The following is a 23,727-nucleotide window of genomic DNA, read 5'->3' on the forward strand; positions in this document are numbered from 1 at the left end:
CCATTCACGCTGTCAGCTCATGGCCCTGACTCGCTGGTAGATCCTGGGGGCATGGATAGGGCGGCAGGGAGAGGGAACTCCGTGTTGGCAGGGACTGGCTCTCTTTGCTATCCAGCCCTCTCAGCTCTGAGAGGCTTTTTGTCATTATACAACTGACCTCGTGCAAAATGAGTTTGGTGGCTCAGTCTACATCCCAGTGCACAGGTGCCCCCTTGGAGAGGGGAAGAGGGAGTAGACCATGGAAGCTGAACTGCCCTTTTGCCCCTAAAGTTGTTTCCTACAGGGCAAGGATGTAGGGGAAACTGGAGTTGCTGCTGCCTATGCCAGACCTGATTAAACAGAGGTCATTGGCCTTCAGGGCTGGCAATCCAGCACCTTCCAGTCCACACTTAAATACACACTGAGATTGTCAACCGCAGCTAAAAACCAGCTGCACCCCATTTCATTTGCTGCTGCCTGTCCTAGCAGCACGTGTCAAGGTCATCCCTTTGGCCCACTCTTTCCAGTTTATCAGGCATGTTCAAAGAGCACCTCCTGCTGTTTCCCAGAGAGGATCTGGCACAGAGGGAAGACACAGTGATCCAGTGCAGAAGGAGTTAAATGCTGTCACTGGAGAGGCATTTTCTCTAGAAACGGGTGGCATTTCTTGTGAGCAGCAGGTTTCATGCTCCTTCTCCCCCCCCCCCCCCCACTGCCTTGTGCCCTCTGTTGCTCTGCTTCCAGTGCTGCGGCACCAGCATATCAATTCAGCCCTATTAAAATAAAAGGGTTACTGTTCCCTCTATGCTAATGGGCTGAGTGCCTGCTCCACAAGTAGCCACTCTCTGCCTGACCTCTGGGAAATGTCTGTGTGCAGCAGAAAGTGGAAAATCACTGCATGTTAATCACTTGCTGGAGCTGCTACGGAGGAACACTGAGCCCAATGTTCACACTCCTTCAGCCTTTCCATGTTCACCAACAGCACTGGGGCCGGTCCTCAGGAGAAGCCTCAGCAGCAGCAGCTGTCAGCCTTGACAGCCATGGACTGCGGCTGGAAGGCTGCCAGCCTGTGATTTGTTATTAATACCCTGCCTGAACACTATGGAGCAATGGCAGTGATAATAATAGCCCATCAATAGGACAGGAATAGCTTGCTGGCGGCAGGCCTGCTTGGAGGCTACATCAGATCTTACGGCTGCTGAGCAGTTGCAAGAATATGCTGTACCTGTCAACAAAAAAAATAGTACTCAACAGCCTGAGCAGGGCAGAAAGGGGTGATATGTTTACTTGCAGTATATGATACAGCCACTAGGTGTCTCTTTGCGCTGTATAGAGTTCTAGACAGGGTGCGGTCCCTGGTAAATGTGGGGACAATGCTGGAACTAGAGCTGTGTGGGAACATGTGAATTTGAGTCCACAGTTTGTAGTTTTCTTTAAGGCGTCCCATGTAAGATGGACTCTGATTCCATCTGAGCCTTAAGGTGCTACTGGAATACAAATATTAGTATTCTTCACCACCACCAGTAGATACCATGGTAACAGGGAGTGCAATAGAAATACCATTGATAGTTAGATGGGTGAGGTAAGGAGGTCTTCATGTGCTGGCATCATTTATTGGGAAGTACCCACCAGTGGAGGTGGTACTTACAGACTTCAGCCAATCATCTGCTTCTGTTGCCATGCTTTCAACAGACCGAACGTTTGGGCCCCACAGTATCTGAGCGTGTCATTATCGTTTGCTGAGAATCCCCCAATTTGAAAGATTGGGGGATTCCCCCAGCTGGACAGGATTTGACTGTCCCAAATTCAGCCCGGGACTTGCAGGGGTCTTCTGCTGTCTGAATGCTTTGGGGGCGACATAAGTTTTCCAGATACAAAGTTGCCTCGATTTCCAGGTGGGTAATTGCCTCTGACTTCTGTCTTCCTGCTGCTGTGCACTGAGAATGAGGGCTTTGGGATGGGAGCAGGAAAATGACTTAAACCCACCTATGAAACTAGCTAAAAGGTTGGATCTCGCCTCTTCTTTTGAAGTGTATGCTGGGGGAGGGACCTGTACCCTTCCTCTTAAAGCTGCATGTCTCTCCCCCTTCCATGAAGGAGTTTTTTGCCCTCCATGGGGAGAGAGGCAGTGTCACTTGATCACTGTTAATTTGCAGCTGCAGTTTTGCTTTCCAGCTGGCATTTCGCATATGTTAACCACCATTAATAAACATCTTAGTGGCACTTTGTCATCTAAGTGTAGTGCAGCCATTAACTCCAATTAAAAGAGGGACAAGGCCAAGAGAGAAACAGGGTAGGAGCCAGCACAGAATTGTCCCTGTTCGCAGGGAAGTGTTGTCCCCGTGGAAAGCTAGCTCAGCCCTGGCAATCTGAGAGCCACAGGTGCTCATGGCAATGGGATTCAGGCCTTGGCAATGGATTTGCCCAGCAGTCAAGTCCACCACAGTGCCTTGTCCTGCAAAGGATCTGAGTTCCCCTTCTGGGCCTGGTGCCAGCTCCTCTCCCCTCCAGGTTAATAGTGATGGGAGGGTAGTGGCGGCAGCATGCTGAGACACTGATGGACTGGGGCCTCACATTGCATTTGAACAACCATGTGGCTGATACTCAGGGACTGCCGGGCTCCAGCCTCCCTCAGCTGATTGACACCATGTGGGGCCATTGAGGGGCTGTAATAAGAGGTCCTGGAAGAGTCTCCCCTCTCCGCCCCCAATAAAAAATAAATGCAAACACCTACTTTATTCAGAAGAGTAAGGGATGAGGAAGCCTGGAAAATAGACTGCAGGGAGCATGATGGTGCTACACTCCCCCTACCTCAGGATGGACTCTGGGACTTAACAGGTCTTTTCCGCCTCTCACATGTAGTGTTGCGACTGGTGCGCGGATGCAGAGATGAGCTCCCATGCACCTCGGCATGTCCCTGTGTTTCAGTCTCTGTGGCCCATTCAGACTGTGATCTCTGCTGCTTCTGCTGACAAGGGCCAATTAGTGCAGAGCGGGAGGGTGGGTTTTGTTAGTTTCTTTGCTACTTTTCTTGGCGCTGCTCTTGTTCTTGTTCCCCAGCATGAGCGATGATTTCAGGGTTGTCATGGTGCCCAGGGCAGCAGCAGACTCAGTGCCACTCACCCAGACAAAGCAAAAGGAGTCTGAAGGGAGTCAGCGAGGAGAAAGCAGCTGGCTGAAGCGCTTTACAGCCAATTTCCCATCAAATCCCTACCAGCTGCAGGGCTAGGACAGGGGTAATCTGCCTTAGATTACTTACGCATTTCGGATGTGCCCACCTTTGCTATCTGGTCCCCTAGTAATCAACAGCACTCTTGGGCATTTGGCAGAGGTTTCAGATGCTGCATGCAGCTTCCACTGGGGTTTTTAAACGTAGAAGGAATCTTGTTCACACAGAGAGCTGGGCAAACTGCTCACAGCAAACAGCCTGGGTCCTAATCCCGCTATGAGTTCCATGTGGGCACAGGGGTCTGTGCATGTGGCGCTCATTGCAGAACTGGGGCCTCTGTTGGCAAATTCGTCCCCATTTCTGCTTGGGAATCATTTGTCAATAGACTTTTTATTTTTTAACGATTGGTCCGTTGTTTGTTGAAATATGCCTCAGCCAATGGGTGGCTCCCAACCTATTCACCAAGACCATTGCTTCACGGGTTTGCTGTTCAGAGTTTCTGCTGTGATTGGGCATGTATGTCACAAGATGGTGTTTCTTCTCCCATGTTCGCAAGGAGGCTTGTAGTGCAAATGCCTATTTGCACAGTTATGTGAAAGCAGTCTGGAGTTTTCATTGGAATCCAGCCTCACTGTTTGTAGTGAGGGCCAGGACCTGGTCGCAGCAACTTCTGAGCAGTCGAAACCCAGCTTGCTCCTTGGATAGGCTGGAGTCCACAGTGGGACTGATTTGGTTCGGAATCACGCGCTCCATCACCGTGTAAGTGGTGCTCAAGAGGGATATTGGCCTATAACTAGAAGGGTGCTCTGCAGGTTTTCCAGGCTTTAGGAGTGCAATGACCTTGGCCTTTCTCCACACATGGGGGATTTCGCCAGTCTCCAGGATGTTGGTGAAAAGTTGTATCATCCATTTCCATGCCTGTGGACCCAGGTTATATGGGAATTCAGGACAGATACCATCTTTTCCCACTGCTTTTCCCAGTTCTGCCTCAACCTCCTTATTTATGAATGGTGCAGACCATTGCGATACTGGAGCGCATGGCACTGGTACTGCTTTTATCGATTTGGCAGCAGCATATGACATGGTCTGGAAGGACGCTCTGCTACTGAAACTAGCCAAAGTGATCCCCTGCGTGTGGCTTCTGAACGCCATGCTTAGTGGCCGAAGGATGCGCGTATATCTCAGGGGTCTAACCAGCAAGCCATGCACTTCGAATAATGGGCTACTACCACGGGCTCTGTACTTGCTCCAACACCCTTCAATGTATACACGAGTGATGTGCCTGAAATGATAGTGCAGAAGTTTGCATATACTGATGATTTGGCACTTGCAACTCAGGCCTATAGCTTTAAAAAACTTGCAGTAACCCTTATATCTGACCTGAAGATCATGGAAGGGTACTTTCAAAAGTGGCAGCTGAGAGTCCAAAGCTGAGCAGATTTGTAGTCTGTACTTCCCACCTGGACAACAGAAATGCACAAAACACTCTGTCCAAGTTTTGTGGTGGAAACCATGCATTATGACCCAAAGCCAACATATTTCAGTGTTATTCTTGAGCGCACACAGACCTTTCGTGACCACCTCAAGAAAGTAGCCTCTAAAGCAAAGACTTGCATCAACGTTATTCAAAAGTTAGCAGGAAGAAGCTGGGGATCAACTGGCCTGGTGCTAAGACCCTGGTTCACTCAGCTGCAGAGCAGTGTGGACAAGAAGCTGTGGCTAGGCAGCTGAATCAGATTGTGTGAATCATCGCAGGAACATTAAAATAAACACCTCTGCCGTGGCTTTCTGTGTTCGCAAACACCGAACCTCCAGCTGTCTGCTGAGATATAGCCACAGCATGAGAACCTAAAGGTGCTGAAAGCTGCCCAGACCTTCCCATCCGTCAGGTTATGGATAACAAACCTCAACAGTGCTTGAAATCGCAAAAACCACTATGGGCCACACGAGACCATTTCATGTCTCTGGATCCGACCAAGGAAGTGCAAAGCATCTGGGCCTCATCTACCATTCCAAACAATCGCATTATCGCTGACCCAACAAGCAACCCCTCCCAGTTTTGACCTGCCATGCAGACTTTGGACCACACTGAACTGCATCTGAACAACCCGTGGAAGATGCAGCTACTTGATGCACATGTAGAAAGTCAAAGACTCCCCTTTGTGTGACTGTGGTGGGAACATCCAAGCCATCAAACACATCATAACGCGGTGCCCCACATATGGATTCAAAGGTGAATTGGACGATATCCACAGTGTCACAGGCGAGGCCTTGAAATGGCTTATGGACCTATAATTGCATCTATAGACTGTTGCTCTGCAGATGCCATACATGTGAGAGAGACAAATACGTGCAAGAGTGTTTATGGCAGTCTTTCAGTGAACTTCCTTGTGAACAAATGGCTGCTCACACAAACATCTGCAGAAAGTGAATAAGGAGCTGTGAATACTGTCCAAGCAAGTTCTTGGATTGCATTTGTTTTTTCCTACAATATTCACCCAGCTCTGGTAACAATCACAAGCTTGCTTTGCTGCTGCCAAACGTACTGCTGAGCAACTGAATTCCTCCTTGTGCTATGGAGCCTTCGCTGCAATTGGCAATCCTGAGTTTAGAGACGGCGTGGGGTGATGGTAAAGGAGATCAATGATGGAAAGGTTAACCGAGGGTGCTGTTTACCCCTTTCTGGGGGAAATATTGAAAGCCTTTGTGGGGGGCTGATGAGCTAAGAAAGGAGGGTGAGGGTTGGATTGAAAATCTAAACCTTGTGGGGTTTGGATTTCCAATGCCCTGTGTGTGTCTTTGACACTGAAGGTCTCATTTCTTATGCTTTGTAGTTCCCTCTTTCTCTTCCCTTGCTCTCTCTGGCTGCCTGGGGACGGGAATGTGGAATGCTGAATGGTGCATTAAAGAGACAGGAAGGAAAGCCCATGTCTTTTTAAAACTCATAATGTCCAGGGAATTTCAATCGGCATCCAAGCCTATTTCTAGCCAACAGAATAACGGTGCAGGGTTTGAATCGTCCGGCCCGCCTCCCTGGGCACTGCTTCCTCCTTCTGTCCCTCCCTCTCTCCCTGTGCAGCAGCTTCTCTCCTGGCTGAATCTCTCTGCCCAGCAGCTCTGTGCTGCGAGGAGCCACTTATGGATCTGACGGGAAGGGTTCTCCCCAGGGCTGGGGGCACTCCATGTTACAGCTGAATGTGCAAGGGGGCTGGCCCACAGACTTCCCCTGCCCTGCCCATCATGCCATTATTGGATTTTTTCTGGGCTTGCTTCAAAAAAGCAAAGGTAAGAAACTGTCCATTTAAATCTTGTCCAGGCTTTCAGACTCCCTGTCGCTGCCAGGAAAGAGGTCTGAAGGGATGGGTGGGGGGTGTCTGGCAGTGCCTGAGTTTGGGTCTTAGTGGGCTCCCAGGGCATCTGTACGCATGTACACACACATACACTATATGATTAAATGCAGCTACAGTACACACAGATGCATATGTGTGTGCTGTACGGAGAGACACATGCACTATAGCCAAATTTTCAAAAGGGCTTAGCACTCAACAGCTTCCACAGAGAAGAATGAGAGGTGCTGGGTGCTGACTGTGTGTGGAGAGATGCAGATATTCTACACACAGCCATATGCACTATGGATTGCATGCATGTGTGGGTACTCTATGCAGGCATGCACCCACTGTATGGATAGATTCAGGCATTTGTACAGACACACTCACATTCAGTAATTGATTTGCATGACAAGTCATACATAGAGATCTCTGTCATAGACAGGTCCAATCTGCCTACGACTTGGCTTTATCCCCCCATGTCCATTCCTGATTTGGTATCAGATGCTCTGAAGCGTGATCCCACTTCTGCGGTCTTTTTTCTCCCCGGATTAGGCAAACTTTTTCCTCAGTTTTCTTTAATGGAAAAACCTTGGCTAATTTCTGATAGTTGGAGGAGATCTCTTCCTTGCCCATCCTCTGATTTTGGATATTACTGTAGAAAATTACTCAGTCTCTCTCTCTCCTGTGTCACATTGGTTGCAGTCACTCACATTCCCTCCACCCCCCCCCGGGAGATCCCAGATAAACACACCCTTTATGGACAGAGTCAGAGCCACACATACACTCTCTAACGGTGCAAACATCTGTGAATCATTTATGGATGCAAACCCTAAGTTGCCCCCTTGGAACAGGTGAAGACACACTAAATGTTTGTGCGCTCAGCTCCCTCTTCAGAGAACCTGTGACTTTGAATTCCCCTATGTCTTGTTTATACTGTGCAATATTCTGTAGTTTTGTTTTCTTCCTCTAAGTCCTGTCTGAGCAGCACCTTAAGTTTTCAGTGAACAGCTGGGTGGAAGGCACAGAAGGAAGTTTAGGGGCATGGCCCCATGCCATGTGTGCCACAACAGTTAGGGCCAGAATCTGATTTGCAACACAAAGATATAAATCTGGTATAACTCAGTGACTATAATTAGAATTACGCTGGAGTAGCTGATGCCACAATCTGGCCCTTAGTTTTTAATTTCCTGTGGCAACATTTCTTATGGCGGGTGGCAGTTTTGGTTTGGGTTTAGTTCTTCATCTGTCTCTTTAACACAGCTTTGTCTCTCCAAGGGTGGCCATTGTGGTGTTAGATACGCTGTATTGCTGCAATAGGATGACAGGTCTGTGTGAAAGGTGATGGGGATACTGTTGGCGCAGGTTACAGAGGTTTCCAACTGCTTGTGGGACACACTAAAATCCTTTCCAGCCAGTATCTTATAGCAGGTAGTGCCTATGTCAAGATAAAATGCACATGCTACACATACTACCTCCAAGGTAGTTAGCAGAGTTGAAGGTAACAATGATCTTTGTAGAATTTGTTAATGATACTTTACAATTTCTTAGTCCTCTAAAGGGCTCTACAGACACTCATTAATCCTGTAGAGCTAAGTAGTAGTATCCCATTTTACAGATGGAGAAACTGAGGCTCAATGAAGCAAAGTGATTTATCCTATGACCACACTGTGGGCTTGTGCCAGAGCTTGTTGTTCTTGGGCTCTCGGCTTGCACTCGGTGCAACAGAAACATGTTTCTCCTAGATGTCAAACCAGAAATAATATAAACAGCCTTAGTAGAAGCCTTCCCATGCCAGCAACCTATGGGAATGTTCTTCTGTCTTCCTTGGAGGAATAAGATGCCATATCACTTCATCCTTTTATTGCAGAGTTCAGCTGCAATAGCACATCAAAGGCCCAATCCTGTACAATGTTAAGCTACTTATGAGTAGGTTACTTGTACTGTCTGGTCACCAGAGTCGCAGGTATTGTTTTTGCTTTGATTGGAGGAATCCTGACCTCACATCGCACTTTCATGATGGCTGAACCCTTCTGGTGTGCCTGTTTGTGCAAATATTCGCACAAGTATTTGCATCACGATCTCTTTCTGCAGACATTTGTGCAAACCACACTTCACTTGCCTGAGTGTTGGCAGCAGTTGAGTTAGAGGGGCCACGATTACCACCAAGTGAATTTGCTTTATCTGAAGAGTGTTCTCAGATTCTCTCTTTCTGCCTTCTCACAGATCTAGGGAGTGGTTGATATTTTAAATATAAATCAACCCAGGCTCTTGGGGACCACCCGATGTGGTCTAACCACTAATTTATATGGGTCTGTTTCATTACTGTGCTGATCTCTTGCTGGCCTCGGAAACTTCATTACCTGTCAGGAACCTGAGTGTAGGCATTTGCCCTGGCTTCACGGGAGGCAGAGCAGGACTCTGGGGAACTTGTGACCTAGGAATTTCTTTAGATAAAACCATTAGGTCAGGGGTGGCTAACCTGAGCCTGAGAAGGAGCCAGAATTTACCAATGTACATTGCCAAAGAGCCACAGTAATAAGTCAGCAGCCCCCCATCAGCTCCCCCACCCCGGTCCCAGCACCTCCCACCCACCGGCAGCCCCACCGATCAGCACCTCCCCCTCCCTCCCAGCACCTCCCGATCAGCTGTTTCGTGGCGTGCAGGAGGCTCCTGGGGGGAGGGGGGAGGAGCCAGGGCCGGCTCCAGGCACCAAGCACCCAAGCTGGTGCTTGGGGCGGCACCTGGAGGGGGGCGGCCCGGCGCTCTGGCTGCCGGAGGGAGAGCCGAGCCGAGCCCCAGCCGGGGCTCGCCGCCCTCTCGCCGCCCTGCCCCCGGCGCTCTGGCCGCCGGGGGGGAGAGCCGAGCACCCGCCGGGGCTCGCGGCCCTGCCCCCGGCGCTCTGGCCGCCGGGGGGGAGACCGGAGCCGCCGCCGGGGCTCGCCGCCCTCCCCCAGGGGCTCCGGCCGCCCCCCCCCGGCAAAAAAGCCAGAGCCGGCCCTGGGAGGAGCGAGGGCATGGCAGGCTCAGGGGAGGGGGCGGGAAGGGGTGGAGTAGGGGCAGGGCCTGTGGCAGAGCCAGGGGTTGAACAGTGAGCACCCCTCAGCACATTGGAAAGTTGGCGCCTGTAGCTCCAGCCCCGGAGTCGGTGCCTCTTCAAGGAGCCGCATATTAACTTCTGAAGAGCCGCATGTGGCTCTGGAGCCACAGGTTGGCCACCCCTGCCCTAATAGGTGTAAGTAGAACCCCTTCCACTGCCTCTGCAGGGTGTACATTGGGAGGTGGAACAGAATTTCCCAATTAGGGAATTTGTCCAGGACCCTGGGGCCAACACACCACTGCTTAGCTCCGGCCTTCAGTTTGCTGTCGTGATGATAAATGAGCCCCTCTGACTGAGGGTGATGGGTTTGGATGCTTCCTTGCTACTTCAGCCCTTGAGGTTTGCGTTGAACCTGGAGTGGCACAAAGCCTGTCAACAAAGAGGCTAGGATTTTTGAAGGGATCAGTATTAGACACTGCAAGTGCCTACTCTCAAACTCAGCGCCTGTACATCCCCTTTGGACGTGTTTTTCTGTCCTCGGGTGCTATCTAAACTTCCTTTCACCCCTTGCAGGGGATAATCTTGGAGGAGGGGGAGCAGTTTTTCTCTTTTCTTTCCCCTACCTCCATCTTTGCCCTTCTTGGGTTCACAGCCGCCCAAGCCGTCTTCTCTCCCCTGCCCCCATTTTAATCACCTCCCCACCCCACAACAATAAGTCAGACTTGATTTGCTACAAGCTTCAATCTAAAAATACTGAGCAACCTCCTTAAAATTTAGTAGCCTGGCGGTTCCCAGGAGATGGTAGCAGGGTAAGTGCTGCTCCTGGGCCGTGCCATTGCTGAGGGCTCCTTACAGGGCAGGAGAAGGGGAGGCCAGTTCTGGGAACAGCTGTGCTTTCAGAAAGCAGAAGGGACAGAGGACACCACCTCTTTCTCAGTATTTCCAACAAGAAACGCTGAGGGTCTGGGACAGGCAGTAGGGCTGAGGCTCTCTTGGTTTCATCTCGTTCTCCCTGATCCCAGGAGTCATTTGTGCTGTGTTTTTCCTAACAAGTAACCAAGCAACAGAAGAATCTCTAGAAATCCACTGACATGGAAAAAATGCACTGGGTTCCAAGGATAGAATTGTAACCCCCTTTGTGTTGAGAGATGGAGCAGGAGCTGGTTGGAAGATTGCGGGAGAAAGGGGCAGGAGAAGCCAGGGAACATTTGGAAGAAGGATCCTCCCAAGGTTGGAATAGCTTCATGCTTATTAGATCCTAAGGGACTGCTCTTCCCTTTTCATTGCTGTACACTGTTCAGCCAACTACCGTGCCATGCCCAGAGCTGGCTGCATTTCAGTGGGGGGTGGGGGGGGCTAAGTGATTAGAGTGTGTGTTTGGCTGGCTGAAGCTTGTAAAGCTTGTGGGATCCTTTGAGATGAAAGAAGCTATAGATGCCCCGGTGCTTAACTAACCATCCAAACCTTTTCAGCTTTAACTATCATTAATTCCTCTGGACTGCTACAGCAACGGTGCTGCTTCTGCATGGGCTTTCCCTGGCCACGCAGGATTGGACAGAGGTTAACAGGCTAGCGACAGCAAAACTTGTCCCATTTCTCACCAGGGAGGGAAGGATTCAGAAATCCCCAATAAATCCAAGGACCCCTGTAACCCAGCTGTGCCCACGCACACACGGGCACAGCCCTTTTCTGGAAACCCAGCGATAACCCCACGCTCACGGCCTCCACGTCACTGTGCTCCTTCTTGAATTTGCTGAGCCCAGCTCTTGCTGCGAGCAACACAGCAGAAGCAAAGGGGTTAAGCACCTCTTCCTGTGTGCTATCCCCAAGCTCCAGTGCCCCAGACAGGAAGAAGGGTCCCTGCTGGTTTGTGGGAAAGTCAGACTCACCAGAATGTAACATTCCTAACATTATCCCCAAGGCCCTGCAAGCACATCTGGTGTGATTTGGCCTGGGCCTCCTACTGTGATGAAGTGGGGGGGGGGCATGTGAGAATATGTGGGGATCCTAAAGGGACTGGGCATGGGTGGGCTTTGGTGCCTCCTGGCTTGAGCCTTCCAACCCAGTGGAAGGAATGGTCATTGGGATTTCTATCTCTCATACCTTAGGGCAGTGGCATGGGTTCCCCCACCCCCTACTTGCAGTACCATGGGCAGTGCCATGGGTTCCCCTCCCATCCCCCCCCCCGTACCTGCAGCACCCCCCAGTGGTCCCCCCACCTTGCTCTGTGCCTGGGGTATCTCAGGCAGAGCCATGCCATTTTGGGTCATCTCTTTTGTTCCGATGAGATTTAGTTACATTTATTTATGCCTGCAGAAAGCCTCCAGCAATGAAAGGGGAGCAAGTTCTGGGCTCTTTGTGCCAGTGCCAGGGGCATCCGCCCAGCAGCTCTGGGGGATGTGAGAAAGCAGCATGCTGCACTCACTCACTGCGGGCCCCTTCATCATCAAAGAGGCTGCTGCATTTCTAACAAAGCTGAGAGAACGGAATGCAGGCAAAGCCTCTCCAAGAACTGAGCCCAGCAAAGGAGCCTGGGCTGTTTTCCTTTCTTTTCTATTATTTTTTTTATCCCTGGCTTTTTATGCTTGGAGACTCCATTCTGCCCGCCACTTCCAGAGCCTGCTAATGTGATTAAAATGTGGACATCCCCTGCTCACCAACTCCTGCTTGCACAGTTGTCTGGGCATCACGAGATATGCCCTGTGAGAGGCCTAACTTTTCCTCTGTGGCAGTAGGGGCCAGTCTACACTGGGGACATTTTATAACCACTCTGAAAGCCAGTTGGAGCCCTAGTGTAGACCTGGTTGAAGGTGGCCTGACCACTTTTTACTGAAATGGTTTCAAAACCATCTAAAAGATCTGGTGAGAATCAGGTGTGTGTATGCCGGGAGGACGAGGGGGAAGAGACCCAAAATCCCCAGGGGAGATTTTGTACACTGTGCCAAGTGCACCACAGACACTCATGAAGACAAGGCCCCTTCCCCAAAGAGCTGGCATCCCAAATAAATCAGAACATGGGAAGAGAGTGGTATGCTAAGGACTTTCTCCCCCTCCCAGCTCGGCTTCCTCATCTGCTGGCCTCTGCAGCAAATCCTCATCCTGTGCTGGTGACCTTGGCCTGGAAACAAATCAGCTTTGGTTTGGGTTTGTGTGAACTTTTGAAGTGCTCATAAAAGCTGCCAAGTGAGGGTCTCGGAGGCTGATGTTCTGTGCTCAGCCCCAGGACAGGAAGAGTATGAACAGTGGCTGGGCAAGCACCTCTTGCCATGACACTCCTCAGCCGGACTCTGAGGGCTGGAAGTGACCACAATGATCTGGGCTGAGGCCCAACAAACTTTTTTCAGACAGTCCCTCAAACCGCCATCAGATAGCAATAACTATTACAACATTTAGTTCTTCACTGTGGGATCCATGAGAAGGAAGGTGGGCTGGGGGAGAGTGAGAGTGGGGACTTGGTTAGTTCTGTTTGAGGGCCCCAGGTTTGACGCCGGTGGTGTTAGTCCAGAGGTGAGTGTTTTGAGTCAGGGATTAATTGAGTCACAAGGCTCTACCTGTGTTGAAATTTCCTTACGATGAAAACTGGAAGGGAAAAGGGCTCCTTAAATAGTTCAGTCCAAGAGTGCAAGTCTTGGTGGCTCAGTAGCCAAATACCCAGGATCGTTCTTCATTCCATTCCAGGTGTTTCTTACTCATTTAGCACAGAGGGGTTTGGCATGGACGTTGCACCCTTTTCCCATGTGGGGTGACTCTGATTTTGCTCCCAGGGAAGAGATGTAATGCAGTGGCTCCCAGGCACGGCTTTCCGCCCAGCACCAGTATTTCAGGTGTTGGGACTGCTACTCTAGCAGGCTACCATTCTTCCCGAGTTTGTCCCATGGGACTAACTTGTGCTTCATGCAGTGTGCTGACGTTCTGACCCAAAGCCAGGGTGGTGTATTGGAACAGGACATGATTTTTCATGGGCTGTAAAAGTGGCCTAGGGATTAATGAATGTCCTGCAAGCCCTGCTCTGTGGGACACAGGATCTCCTGAGAAATTTTGTGGCGTGTGGCATCTTATACTCTTGGCTTCCACTTTCCATATCTGCATCACCACTGCTTGCCTTCTACCCATCTGTGTGCTCTTGTTTACAGTGCAGCATGAGCTTCCTGCAAGAGAGAGCTGGGATTTGGAGCAGCCCAACTTCTGTTGTGGGTTAGAGCAGGTACAATTGAGTGGGATGCGATGGGCACTGGCTGGAGTAGCTGAGGTCTTAGTCTGGTAAACTGAGAGCTTTGAGCAAAAAGTTTAGTAACCACTAGGGTGATGCACTCTGGAGCGGGTGGGTGGGACTGTGGGTGCATGTGTTTCCTATGGCCCTTTAGTGGCTGGGCTAAGCCAGGTACTTATACGTTTATGATGATCTTACCCTTCGGTGGTGGGAAGCCAGAAAAGAGCGTACGAGCTACTCCAGCTGCCATGTGGCTGCTACCTGGGAAAGAGTGGAGGCCTGTGTTGACAGAGGGGAGAGATATGTATCATATTCGAAGTGCTGCGTCCATGTGGTTCAGCTGGTGACTGGTATCTCAGCCTGTGGCCATGGATTATTACAGTTGGTGTGTGTCTCTTTATTAACAGATCCCTGCCTACCAGCACATCACAGAACCAATCTGCGAGCGTGCCCTGGAGTGAGAGCTCCTCCTGTCAGGAGGTGACTAAAATGCTGTGGAATGAGGGACCAGGGTGGGGGAGTCACTTGAGGATCCGGCTCTGGGTTTGGAGTACAGAGAATGGGCTTTTCGACACAGCCTGTGTGAGTGCAGTGTCCACTCGGGTCCTCCTGGGCACCAAAGGCCCTGGCTGGAGGATCAGGAAAAAACAGGCAGTGTCTCTGGTTGGATAGTCACATTTTCAGGGAGCAGGCAGAGGTTGCAAAGGCAGCATGCAGGAGAGAAGCTGCCTGCAGCAGCTCTGGTGAGGATGGGAGATTTGCAGAACCCTGCAAGCTGCAGCAAGAGCACAGCTGCATACAGGATGGCTCACAAGCGGCACCCAGAGGCCGGAGAGACTCAGAGCAGATGCTCTTAGTTCAGAGCAATAAACCACATCCTTCCTCTTTTTTTTCACTCCCTGGCTCCCAATCTAATGGTCTCTGTCTGTTTGTCTTTCCATCTTAGGGCTAGCCCATGTCAGAAAGGCTTTGCCGGGGGCTGTAGCCCCCTAGTGGAGACTCTGCTTGTATTGGCCAAAGGAGTTCTTTTGCTGGTACAGTTAAGCTGGCATAGCTATGTCAGGGGGTTGCCTGACACTTCGAACTGACACAGCTATGCTGGAAAAACTTGGTAGCGTACACCTGGCCGTAGAATCGTAGTGGGGTTGGAAAGAACCTCTAATACAAGGGTCCACTTCCCAAATCGTCTCCCCCCTGCTGCTCCCCTCTGTTTTGCAAGTCTCTTCACTTGCTTTCTCTGTGTGGCTCATTCATCTCTAAGTCCAGCTCCAGGCCCTCTGCTGCTGCTTTTCCACGGTGGGGGGGCGGGGGGTTTCCATGATGTGATGGAAACACTCTTGGTGGAAGTTTTGCAGGCAAATCCCATCATAATTTTCAGACCTGAAATTGAACGTAATGTTTCTAAAGTCCCAAATCAGATGTGTTCCATTCTCTATAGTTTTCCCAATGTATCGTGCCCTGTTTATTCTCGACTAATGCACTGGAGTCAGTGGAATTACCCATCATTGTGAAATATCTGTCCTGTCCCTCATATTGTTCTCATTGGCTTGAGAAGGAAAATGGTGCTTCCATCCCCAGTGTTTCTCCCCTTTAATGGTGAATCTGTTGAGCATCTCCCGTGTGCTTGCCTCCACGACTCCTGGAGGGAAGGTAGTCATTGGCCCCGGGGCCCCATATCTCCTCCTGCCCTTCTGAAATTCAGTTCCTTTTGCGTTTGCCTGCTGAAATGATTCTACTCTATATGGAATGTTGCCTTCTGCAATTTGTTTTCCTTCATGTGCTGGCATCTCCTGTCTGCGCTCAGATCTTGTGGGCATTTGTTACCTGCTGTAGCAAAAGCCAGTTAATGAAACCCTGCTTCTGTTACAGCACCTCCTTGGGGATTCTTTCCTTAGCTTACTTCCCCCCAACACCACTTCATTCCATCATGTAGACTCAGTTGATAATCTGATCTAGGATCCAAGCTGCCATCGTCTGGGAGAGCTTTAGTTGGGTTTGCATGATGAAGACACAGAAATTTTAGGGGTCGTGACCAGGAATATAAGAGATTGTAAAATGATTTATTTTCTTTTTCTTTTGTTTTGTTTTTACAGTGTTTCACATTACTAGAGGATAAAAGGGACACAGGTAAGTGAAGATGGCATGTTCTGTTTTTATCAGCAAGAATATATTCATTGTCGCCTCTAGATCTGTGTTTTTGTGACGGGGCTACCAAGATATATGCAGAGGCGTATAATCATGGGTGTCCTTCTCTTTCCAATGCAGTGACTTGGGGTATTAAGCTAGTGTTATTGCTGGGTTTTTAGTCTCCCTGCAAGTCTCTGGTTTCCCTTTCAAGCTCTTTCCTCCGCTCCCTTGTCTGTTTCTCCACTCGCCTCTGTGCCTTAGGTTAGTGGACCAGATTTGAAGGTTCTGTTATAAAGGTGACGTGTCATCTCAAGCACAAAGCACTATGGGGGTGCTAAAGAACCTGTGTGCATCAGCATCCCTTCTTGTTATCCCAAACTGTTCCCGTCCCCTCCCACCCGCCTAGGCCCTGTACCCCATGCCCTCCCTAAGATAAAAGATTGGTTTGCCTATAAATTTGCTTTAATTGTCAGCAAAATGGGTGTAATCCCTTCCATTTTGTGCAAGGGGAAATCCTGATTTTAGAAGCAGGAATGGAGAAGTGGCCCCTCTCTTATTTGAACTGCTGTATCTGCAGAAACACAGAACTATTTTAAAATGTTAACTCTGCCTTGGTCAGCAAATGTGTGCTGCTCTTTCTTTCCCTTCTCGCTGTTCTACACTGGTTCTGTTTTTATTGGAGATATGCTGGGTGAACATACTCCCTCAGCTTACAGTGTGCAGCATCAGTGAAAACTTCCTCACTGTGGCATTGGAGTGAGTGCGTTTGGCAAACTGTGTGGGGTGGTGACCAGGGGTCAGAAGCTGTGAACCTGAAGCCAGGACCCTTAAATTCTGTTTGTGGCTCTGCCACTGATTCACTGTGTGACCTAGGACAAGTCACTTTGCTTTGAGCTTCAAGTTCCCCATCTGATTAATGAGTTTGGCAAGGATGAACTTGTTATAATGTGTTTTGAGGCCCTTGGATGGACGGCACTAGAGAAGGGCCAAATATTCAGTGTTAGTGTATTGTATTGTCATTCACGGGGTCCTGATGTGAGGAAGACACTGACAAACCAGAGGGGATTCTGAAATGGGTAACAAATGATGATTAAGGACTTGGAGTTAGCAACCTACTGTATAAGGGAAGGTTAAAAAGACAAAGGAGACGTGTTCTTTTGGGGATTTTCCTGTTTGGGCTGGGTGAAGAGGGGGTGATTGAACCAGTGTCACTGGGAACCTTTGGAGTGGCCAGTTTAAAACCTTGGCTTAGTGGAACCCTGAGTTCTCATAATGAGGCCTAGATTGGGCTATCCGAGAGGAAGGGGGCGAGTCACAGATTCTAGGCTGTCTTTGCTTTGGGGGGACTTAGAAAGGCATCTTAAGAGGCATCAGCTCCTCTCTGCTGCTTCTGTTGCCTTTGCCGAAGCAGTGGCCAGGAAGCAGCTGTTATTGGTGTGAGTTTACAATCGGTCTTTGCTTCCATTTGCACCAGTGGGCAGCACGGCTATCTCTGGTACGAATAATGCATTGCCTCCCAGGTAATGGGAGACACGTGCCTCTTCTCATAGTTAGGGCTTTAAATGACACTGAGTTTGTTTACAGGAGCTTTGCCTTGCCCAAGTGCTGCACAGATACTAGTGAATGTTTGTTCAGTGACTGATAGACTAGGCTTAGTGAGGGGCCCCAGTGCATTGCCACTGTCCACCCCCCATTCTGCTGTGTGAACCTTAACCCGCCATGGGGCTTGGACCGTGCATGAGCAGAAGCAGCCTGCAGAGCTGCAAGGCAGCTAGAGCATGCCAGCCGAGACTCTTGAGGAGTTAGGGCTTGATCCTGCCAGATACTGAGCACCCTCACCTCCTTTGACTTAAATGGGAGTTGGCAATGCCCAGCACCTCATGGGAAGTCCGCAGCACCTTAAAGGCTGAGGGCCTCACCCTAGTAAACTAATACTGCTGCCCAGAAATATTGAGAACCATCATTCAAGGCCCAATCCTGCGTTCCTTGCACACCCAAAATTCCTTCTGGAGTCACTGGGCTCTTTGGGTGTGCCAGGAGTTAGCAGCTCAGGGTAAAGGCGTGTAACACTCCGTGCTGATGGATAGCGGGCATGAGGAAATGCACTGTGATCACACTCTGCACTGATTTTAAAGTCCACTGATGCAGAGGATCAGCCCAGCTGTCAGTAGCTCTATGGCGAGAGGTACATTGATTTGTTTTGTTATCATACCAGCTTCTTTTACCTTGCCCGGTTTGCGATTTAAAAAAAATCTCTCTCTTGTGACATGAGGCTGTTTGGCTGCATTTGCCCTGGGGATAGTTGGACCTGTAATTCTCCACTGATGCAGCTGGGAGCAAGGTTGAGTGCAGACAAAGCGTGGGAGTTTTACCATCAAGCCCTCCAAACAGTCTAGGGTGAAAACACCTGCCCCTTATCTGCAGCTTCCACCTTTGCTCCCACCTATGGAACTGTGCTGAGGGAAAATGACAGTTCAGGGATTTTTCTGGGAGTAGATGTAGCTGTTGGCTCTGGCTGCATGGTGTGTTGTAAGCCCCCTGCAGCATGGGAATTCTGAGAACAAGGCTGGCGTGCGCCCCCCATCTTGCCTTGTGGTTTCCTCAGACAAGGTCAGTTTTAGCAGCCCTGGAAATAGTTACAGGGGCCCTGAAGCATCCTGAAGCCACATTCTCTCCTCTTTTCTTTACACAGAAAAGGTCAAGAGAAATCCCTTTAAATAATTATCCATGGGCAGCAACAGAAAAGGGGAGGGGGAGGAAGGACTGGAGTCTGTTCCATAGTGAAACAGAAAACACATTACTGTTGCTAGCTCATGGCATATATGTGGGGATCTCCAAGGTAGTTTTCATAACTGGAGGGCAATGACCTTGCTCGTTTTTCAGCCACTAAAAGATTAGATTTAGCTCTGAGCCCTAGCCGGTGGAAAGCTTCTGGTAACAAGGGGTGCTTTGTGAATGGGACTGGAGCGTAATCCTGGGTGGTCTCTCTTCACCCTTTCACTGGGGAGATTAACAACTTGAATCTTGAGAGCTTGTTAACGAAGGTTAAAGAGCCATGTGTGCAAGTGAAAGGGCCAGCAAGATATTTTGCCCCAGCAAACAAATCACATCCACAATTAAGACTTTTGGGGGAGGGGAAGGATGATACTGGTATTTCTTGGTTAAAGACGTCTATAGAATCAGGGCTTCCTGGCAAATATGTAGTTAAACTAGAAAAGCACTATTTTTAATTTCACAGTCCTCCAGCTCTGCACCTTCCTTGCCATCTCTATGCGTGCCAGGCCTGGTCAGTTCCAGACTACAGCCTGGGGCTGGCCACTAGAGGGACACTAATAAGGGGCTGCACAAAGTCTTTGGATCAGAACACAGGATTAATAAAATCTCTTTCTTAGCTAAGCGGCTCTTTATTTTTGTATTAGAGAATTTGCATGTGTGTTGTTTGCAATTATATGGACTGATCAAAGTCATGGTTGGCTATTTCTGTATCATTCACTCTCCACATCTTGTCTGCAGACTGGTATCAAATACCAAGGGGCAAGGTTAATGAAAGAAACATTGAAATCTGGCCTGTTAAAATGTAGGAGTGTGGCTTTATGTCCTACATATTTACCAGAATGATACAGGTACCACCGCTGATATTTCCGGGGAGAAGAGTCGGAGTGGAGAAGCCCAGGCCTGAACCCCACGGGTTTAAGAAGACCCTATCAATAGTAGTTCAGTCAATGTGGCAGCCACAGTTACAAGGGAAGTTCTCTCCTTTGAAGAGCTTATAATCTAATTAGAGATCCTGCCTGAACATTGGAAGAGATGGGATCTATATCCAAACTTTGCAGCTCAGGCCCATCTGTAAATCTTAGTAGGCGCTTGTAGTAGATAGGAGAGCAGTTCAGAGCAAGAGGTTATGAAGGCTTTGTGGGTGAGCACAGTGTCAGAGACCTCATGAAAGAGGTAGGATTTCAAGAGGTGAGAGGCTGCTTGCTGGAGGGGGGAGGTTGTTCCATGTTTATGCCTTGTAGCAGAGTAGGAAAGTGCCTGTCCTAGACCTTCCATCCTCTGCAAAGCATGGTCACAATACGCTCTTCTCCATAATCCTGTCCATTGTCCCCTGGGAAACTACCTGGATTGACTTTCTGGGCCATTTCCTGTTCCACAACAAAAACAGTCCTCAAATTCCTTTTAAAACCCTACCTATTAACGTGCAGGATCTGAGATCAGCTGGTCATGCTGCAGTGACCCCCTAACTGACCTCCTGTTCTGTGGAATTCCCATTGTTGTTGTTTCACAGAATAGCTGGATATGACGTGATCAAAGCCCTCTGTCAGTAATGAAAATCTGTATTTTTTCCCATCTCTTTGAGGAGGGGAGGAGTTCAAGTGTCTGTGGCTCATTCAGTCTGGGGCCACTTTGCCAAGACTGTCCCTGATGGCAATCAATGCTTATTGTGATGGTGTTTTTTGTCCATTCAGAACTGGACTGAAACTCCCACTAAATTTCACACAGGCCACCTAACAGCCATTGCTACTAACCTGCCTGTATAAGATCCAAAGAGATGAAACATTCCAGATATCAGTGCTAATCCCCTGAGCTCCCCATCCCCCATACAACTGGCATAATTTTATCCTGAGACTGAAATAGCTAGAACCATTCACTAACTTCCAGGATATTAGCTAAACAGAAGGGAAACCTTACTCGTTCTGCTATGGACCCTCCCATCCTCAGACACTGTTAACTAAGCCTACTGCCTCTTTGCCCCATCCCATCAGCTCCCATCTTTCCCAGTGGAGAGTTCTCCCTCTCTCCCTTCCCTTTTGCTGTGTTCCCATCTTACACAGTAGCTCTGCCCTGTTTCTTGCACACAAAACGTGAGGACTCCCTGGCACCAAGCCTATCCTTTCAGGCAGATTCTGTTCAAGGGCTGAAGCTGCATAGGTCTCCTACCCCTTCACTTCCTTAATGACATTAACCAAACTTTCCATCTATTGTTCTGGGCAAAACAAGAAGGAAAGAATTACACACAGGCCACACTCTAAATACAAATACATCTATATAATGTTCATCCAAGAAACGAGGCTTGAGAGCATTCGCTACAGGGAGGGTAATTCCTACCTGCCCTCTGCAAATAGCAATAAATAGCAACCCCAATGTAGCTTGCTGAGCAGCTGATGACAAGGTGAGGTCTAACAATCATGTCTTTTAAACAAAAAAATATCAAGCACCAGTGATTCTCCAAAGTGGGCTACCTCAGCAGAGCTCTCTGAGATAACACACTTGGGGAATAGGTCAGTGTGCAGTGTTTGGCGTTCCAAAATAACCAAATGAAAATGTTAGCTATATATCATCACTGCTGGGTTACGCTCACTTTATATTTATACATGAGCTTTCTGGAGTCTTCTTCTGTAAGTCTAGCCTTCTGGCTCAGGTATATGGACTTTCTATTTTTGTCCTTGACCAAGTCTTCATTCACTCCCAGGCTGTGGCATTGTGCATTTGTTTAATTGTGTTATTGGGTTGAGTTGTCCGAAGAGAATGGTTGGGATTTGGTCTGAGTCACTGGATGAACAGGAAGCTCCGAATAGATTGTGATTGGGTGTTGGTTTCAAGTAACTGGGAAAAGAGAGCAGTTTCTCTCTCTCTCTCTCCAAATTTGTATTTTTAGTGTTCCCACTGCTATTGACCTACACACAGACTGGATGCAACTGGGTTATGGTTGAAGTGGGCCATCATGGGTTGTGATTGGGTATTAGTCTAGCTGGTGAAAAGAATGGAAGTTGTGTATCGAGACATACTGAAAGGGCCACAGCAAAAGATCATGGTGGCAGCAAGGTTTGCATGTGGCTGTAATGGGATGTTAAGTAATTCCACACAAAAAAGGGTTAAATCTCATTCTGACTTTCTGAGTGCCTTTGACCACAAAGCCAAGGCAACAACTGAACGGAAATGTCGCAAAAGGCAAGGTCAACTGGAAAGAGCCAACAAACTCATTACACGTGGGGATGGGAAACATTTGAAATGATGACCAGTTTCCATTTGGACTTTTGAACAATTTTTTTTAAAAAGGTGCTTGTTACATAGTGGAAAATACAGTCATCGGTCTGGGTTCCCATTGCAGAGGTAGGGAAAAAATGAGCTGAATGTGATTATTAGTGGTTTTGATGCTGCTGTTTGACTTGACATGTGATGAAAGGGAATCTCAATTCTCCTTCCTCTTCTCTCTCTCTCAGTCTGTGTGGTCAGCCTTGTGCTCAGCTGATGAGTCATTCTGAAGCTCTGGTACCTTTTGTTAAAAAAGAAACTTCCAGATCCCTCTGTTGTGTCTCAGGCAGATTTGAAACAAGACCCTCCTGGTAAGACTGTTTGCTTCCCCAGTGTCTTGGGCACTTTCTAGCTGAAGATCTTTGAGTCTTTCTGGCTGTGTGACTGGGGGGGAAGTCACTGCTTTTGCTCTCCTGTCCCACTACAATGCCCTGCATGGAACTCCATCAGCAGAGGCTATGATCAAACAGCTGGAAACAGGAGTGATTAGTTCGAATGCCTTAAGGAGGTAAATCCTTACTTTCTAAGTAAGAATATATGCATTAAAAATTGCCGTGCCACGATAGGGTGACTAGATGTCCTGTTTTTATAGGTACAGTCCTAATATTTGGGGCTTTGTCTTATATAAGCTCCTATTACTTCCCCCTCCCCCGTCACGATTTTTCACACTTGCTATCTGGTCACCCTATGCCAAGGCAATTTGAGAGCAAACAGGTGGCCTTTGCTCCCTTCCTTAGATTCATTCTGGATCTGGAGACAGACTCCCCTCAATGTTAGGATCTTTGGAAATCCCTCTTTCTGCCCTAAAAGGAGCCTCTGCAATTGTTTCTGAACTTCTAAGCACTTTCTGTTTGGTTCAGTTTATCCATGATCATTTAATCCCCCCCCCCACCCCTTTGTGCATGGTGGTTTGTTGCTGGAGACTCTGCAGTTGAGCCATTCGGTCCAGTTCACGATTTATAAACTCTGGTCGTTTATGCCTGTCTTCCAGGGAAGTTTTTATCGATGCGGGCTTTATATGTTGCTCAACTAAAATACAATTTCAAAGCTGCTCTTGGAAACACTCATTTCCACGCTGCAGTTTCCATCTGAATGGTCACCCAGAGGCAGATATCATTGTACTGCCACTTCTCAGCAGGAGCTGCCATCTCATGATCCTGAGTGGGACTCAGGGAATGTAGCTCCCATATGAAGGCATGGGGGATTTTCCAAGGCAGTTATAAGGGGAGGGGTTAAAGAAAAGTGTTACTTTACTACAATTTTGAACATCTCCTGTTTGTCCCCTGGCCCCTTTTAGGCCCTTAGGAGAAAGCCACAGCACATGCAAACATCTCTGAATAAAACAATCCTCGTATCCATCCACCCTTTCCAGACTAGTCCAAAGGGCAGCTTTCTGCATTCACATGGCCCTGATGCCACAGTGACTAACTCCCGTGAAACGAACCAAAACTAAATCATACAAAATGTTTCTTAAAGCAATTTGGCCACAAACTTCAACTTTCCCCATAGATGTTCACTTGGAAACTAACTCTCAGAAGCAAGAAGCATTTCTAGCTTGTTATGAAATGCCAAACTGTTTCTTGTGTAGTCTTTTCTTTCCTATTTCTCTTCCTACCATAAACCTTCTCTGCAGTAGAGTTACTGGATTGTGGAGTTGAACTGCAGTTCAAATTCCCTGTTTTGGTTCCCATGTCCTTCTGGGGTTTTAACTTCAGACTTGGAAGTTCTTCTGTGTCCTGCAGCTGACAATATGCTGATCCCACTTTTAACACCTGATCCTATCAAACACCCTGGGATATTCTTTGAGAGACATTCGGAAGAATCCTCACCAGGGAATGGGATT

At 48.7% G+C, this 23,727-nt stretch overlaps 1 protein-coding gene across 2 annotated transcripts in view; it reads left to right on the plus strand.

Moving 5' to 3' along the window:
* Positions 1–6,236: 6,236 nt before the first annotated feature.
* The window catches only part of STARD8 (StAR related lipid transfer domain containing 8), a 120,114-nt gene continuing 102,623 nt past the window's right edge, over positions 6,237–23,727 (plus strand). Inside the window, exons 1-2 of one of the 2 annotated variants that reach the window (XM_024204104.2) lie at positions 6,237–6,433; positions 15,818–15,851. In XM_024204104.2, the coding sequence (XP_024059872.2) occupies positions 6,344–6,433; positions 15,818–15,851 (124 nt within the window). In that variant the 5' untranslated portion in view covers positions 6,237–6,343. Of the gene's footprint in view, positions 6,434–14,156; positions 14,205–15,817; positions 15,852–23,727 lie in introns of those variants that run through there. The other variant, XM_024204107.3, reaches the window with a different exon arrangement.

This window comes from Terrapene carolina, unplaced genomic scaffold (genome assembly GCF_002925995.2).
Source record: "Terrapene carolina triunguis isolate 2854851 unplaced genomic scaffold, T_m_triunguis-2.0 Scaffold131, whole genome shotgun sequence".
NCBI classification, from domain to species: Eukaryota; Metazoa; Chordata; order Testudines; family Emydidae; genus Terrapene; species Terrapene triunguis.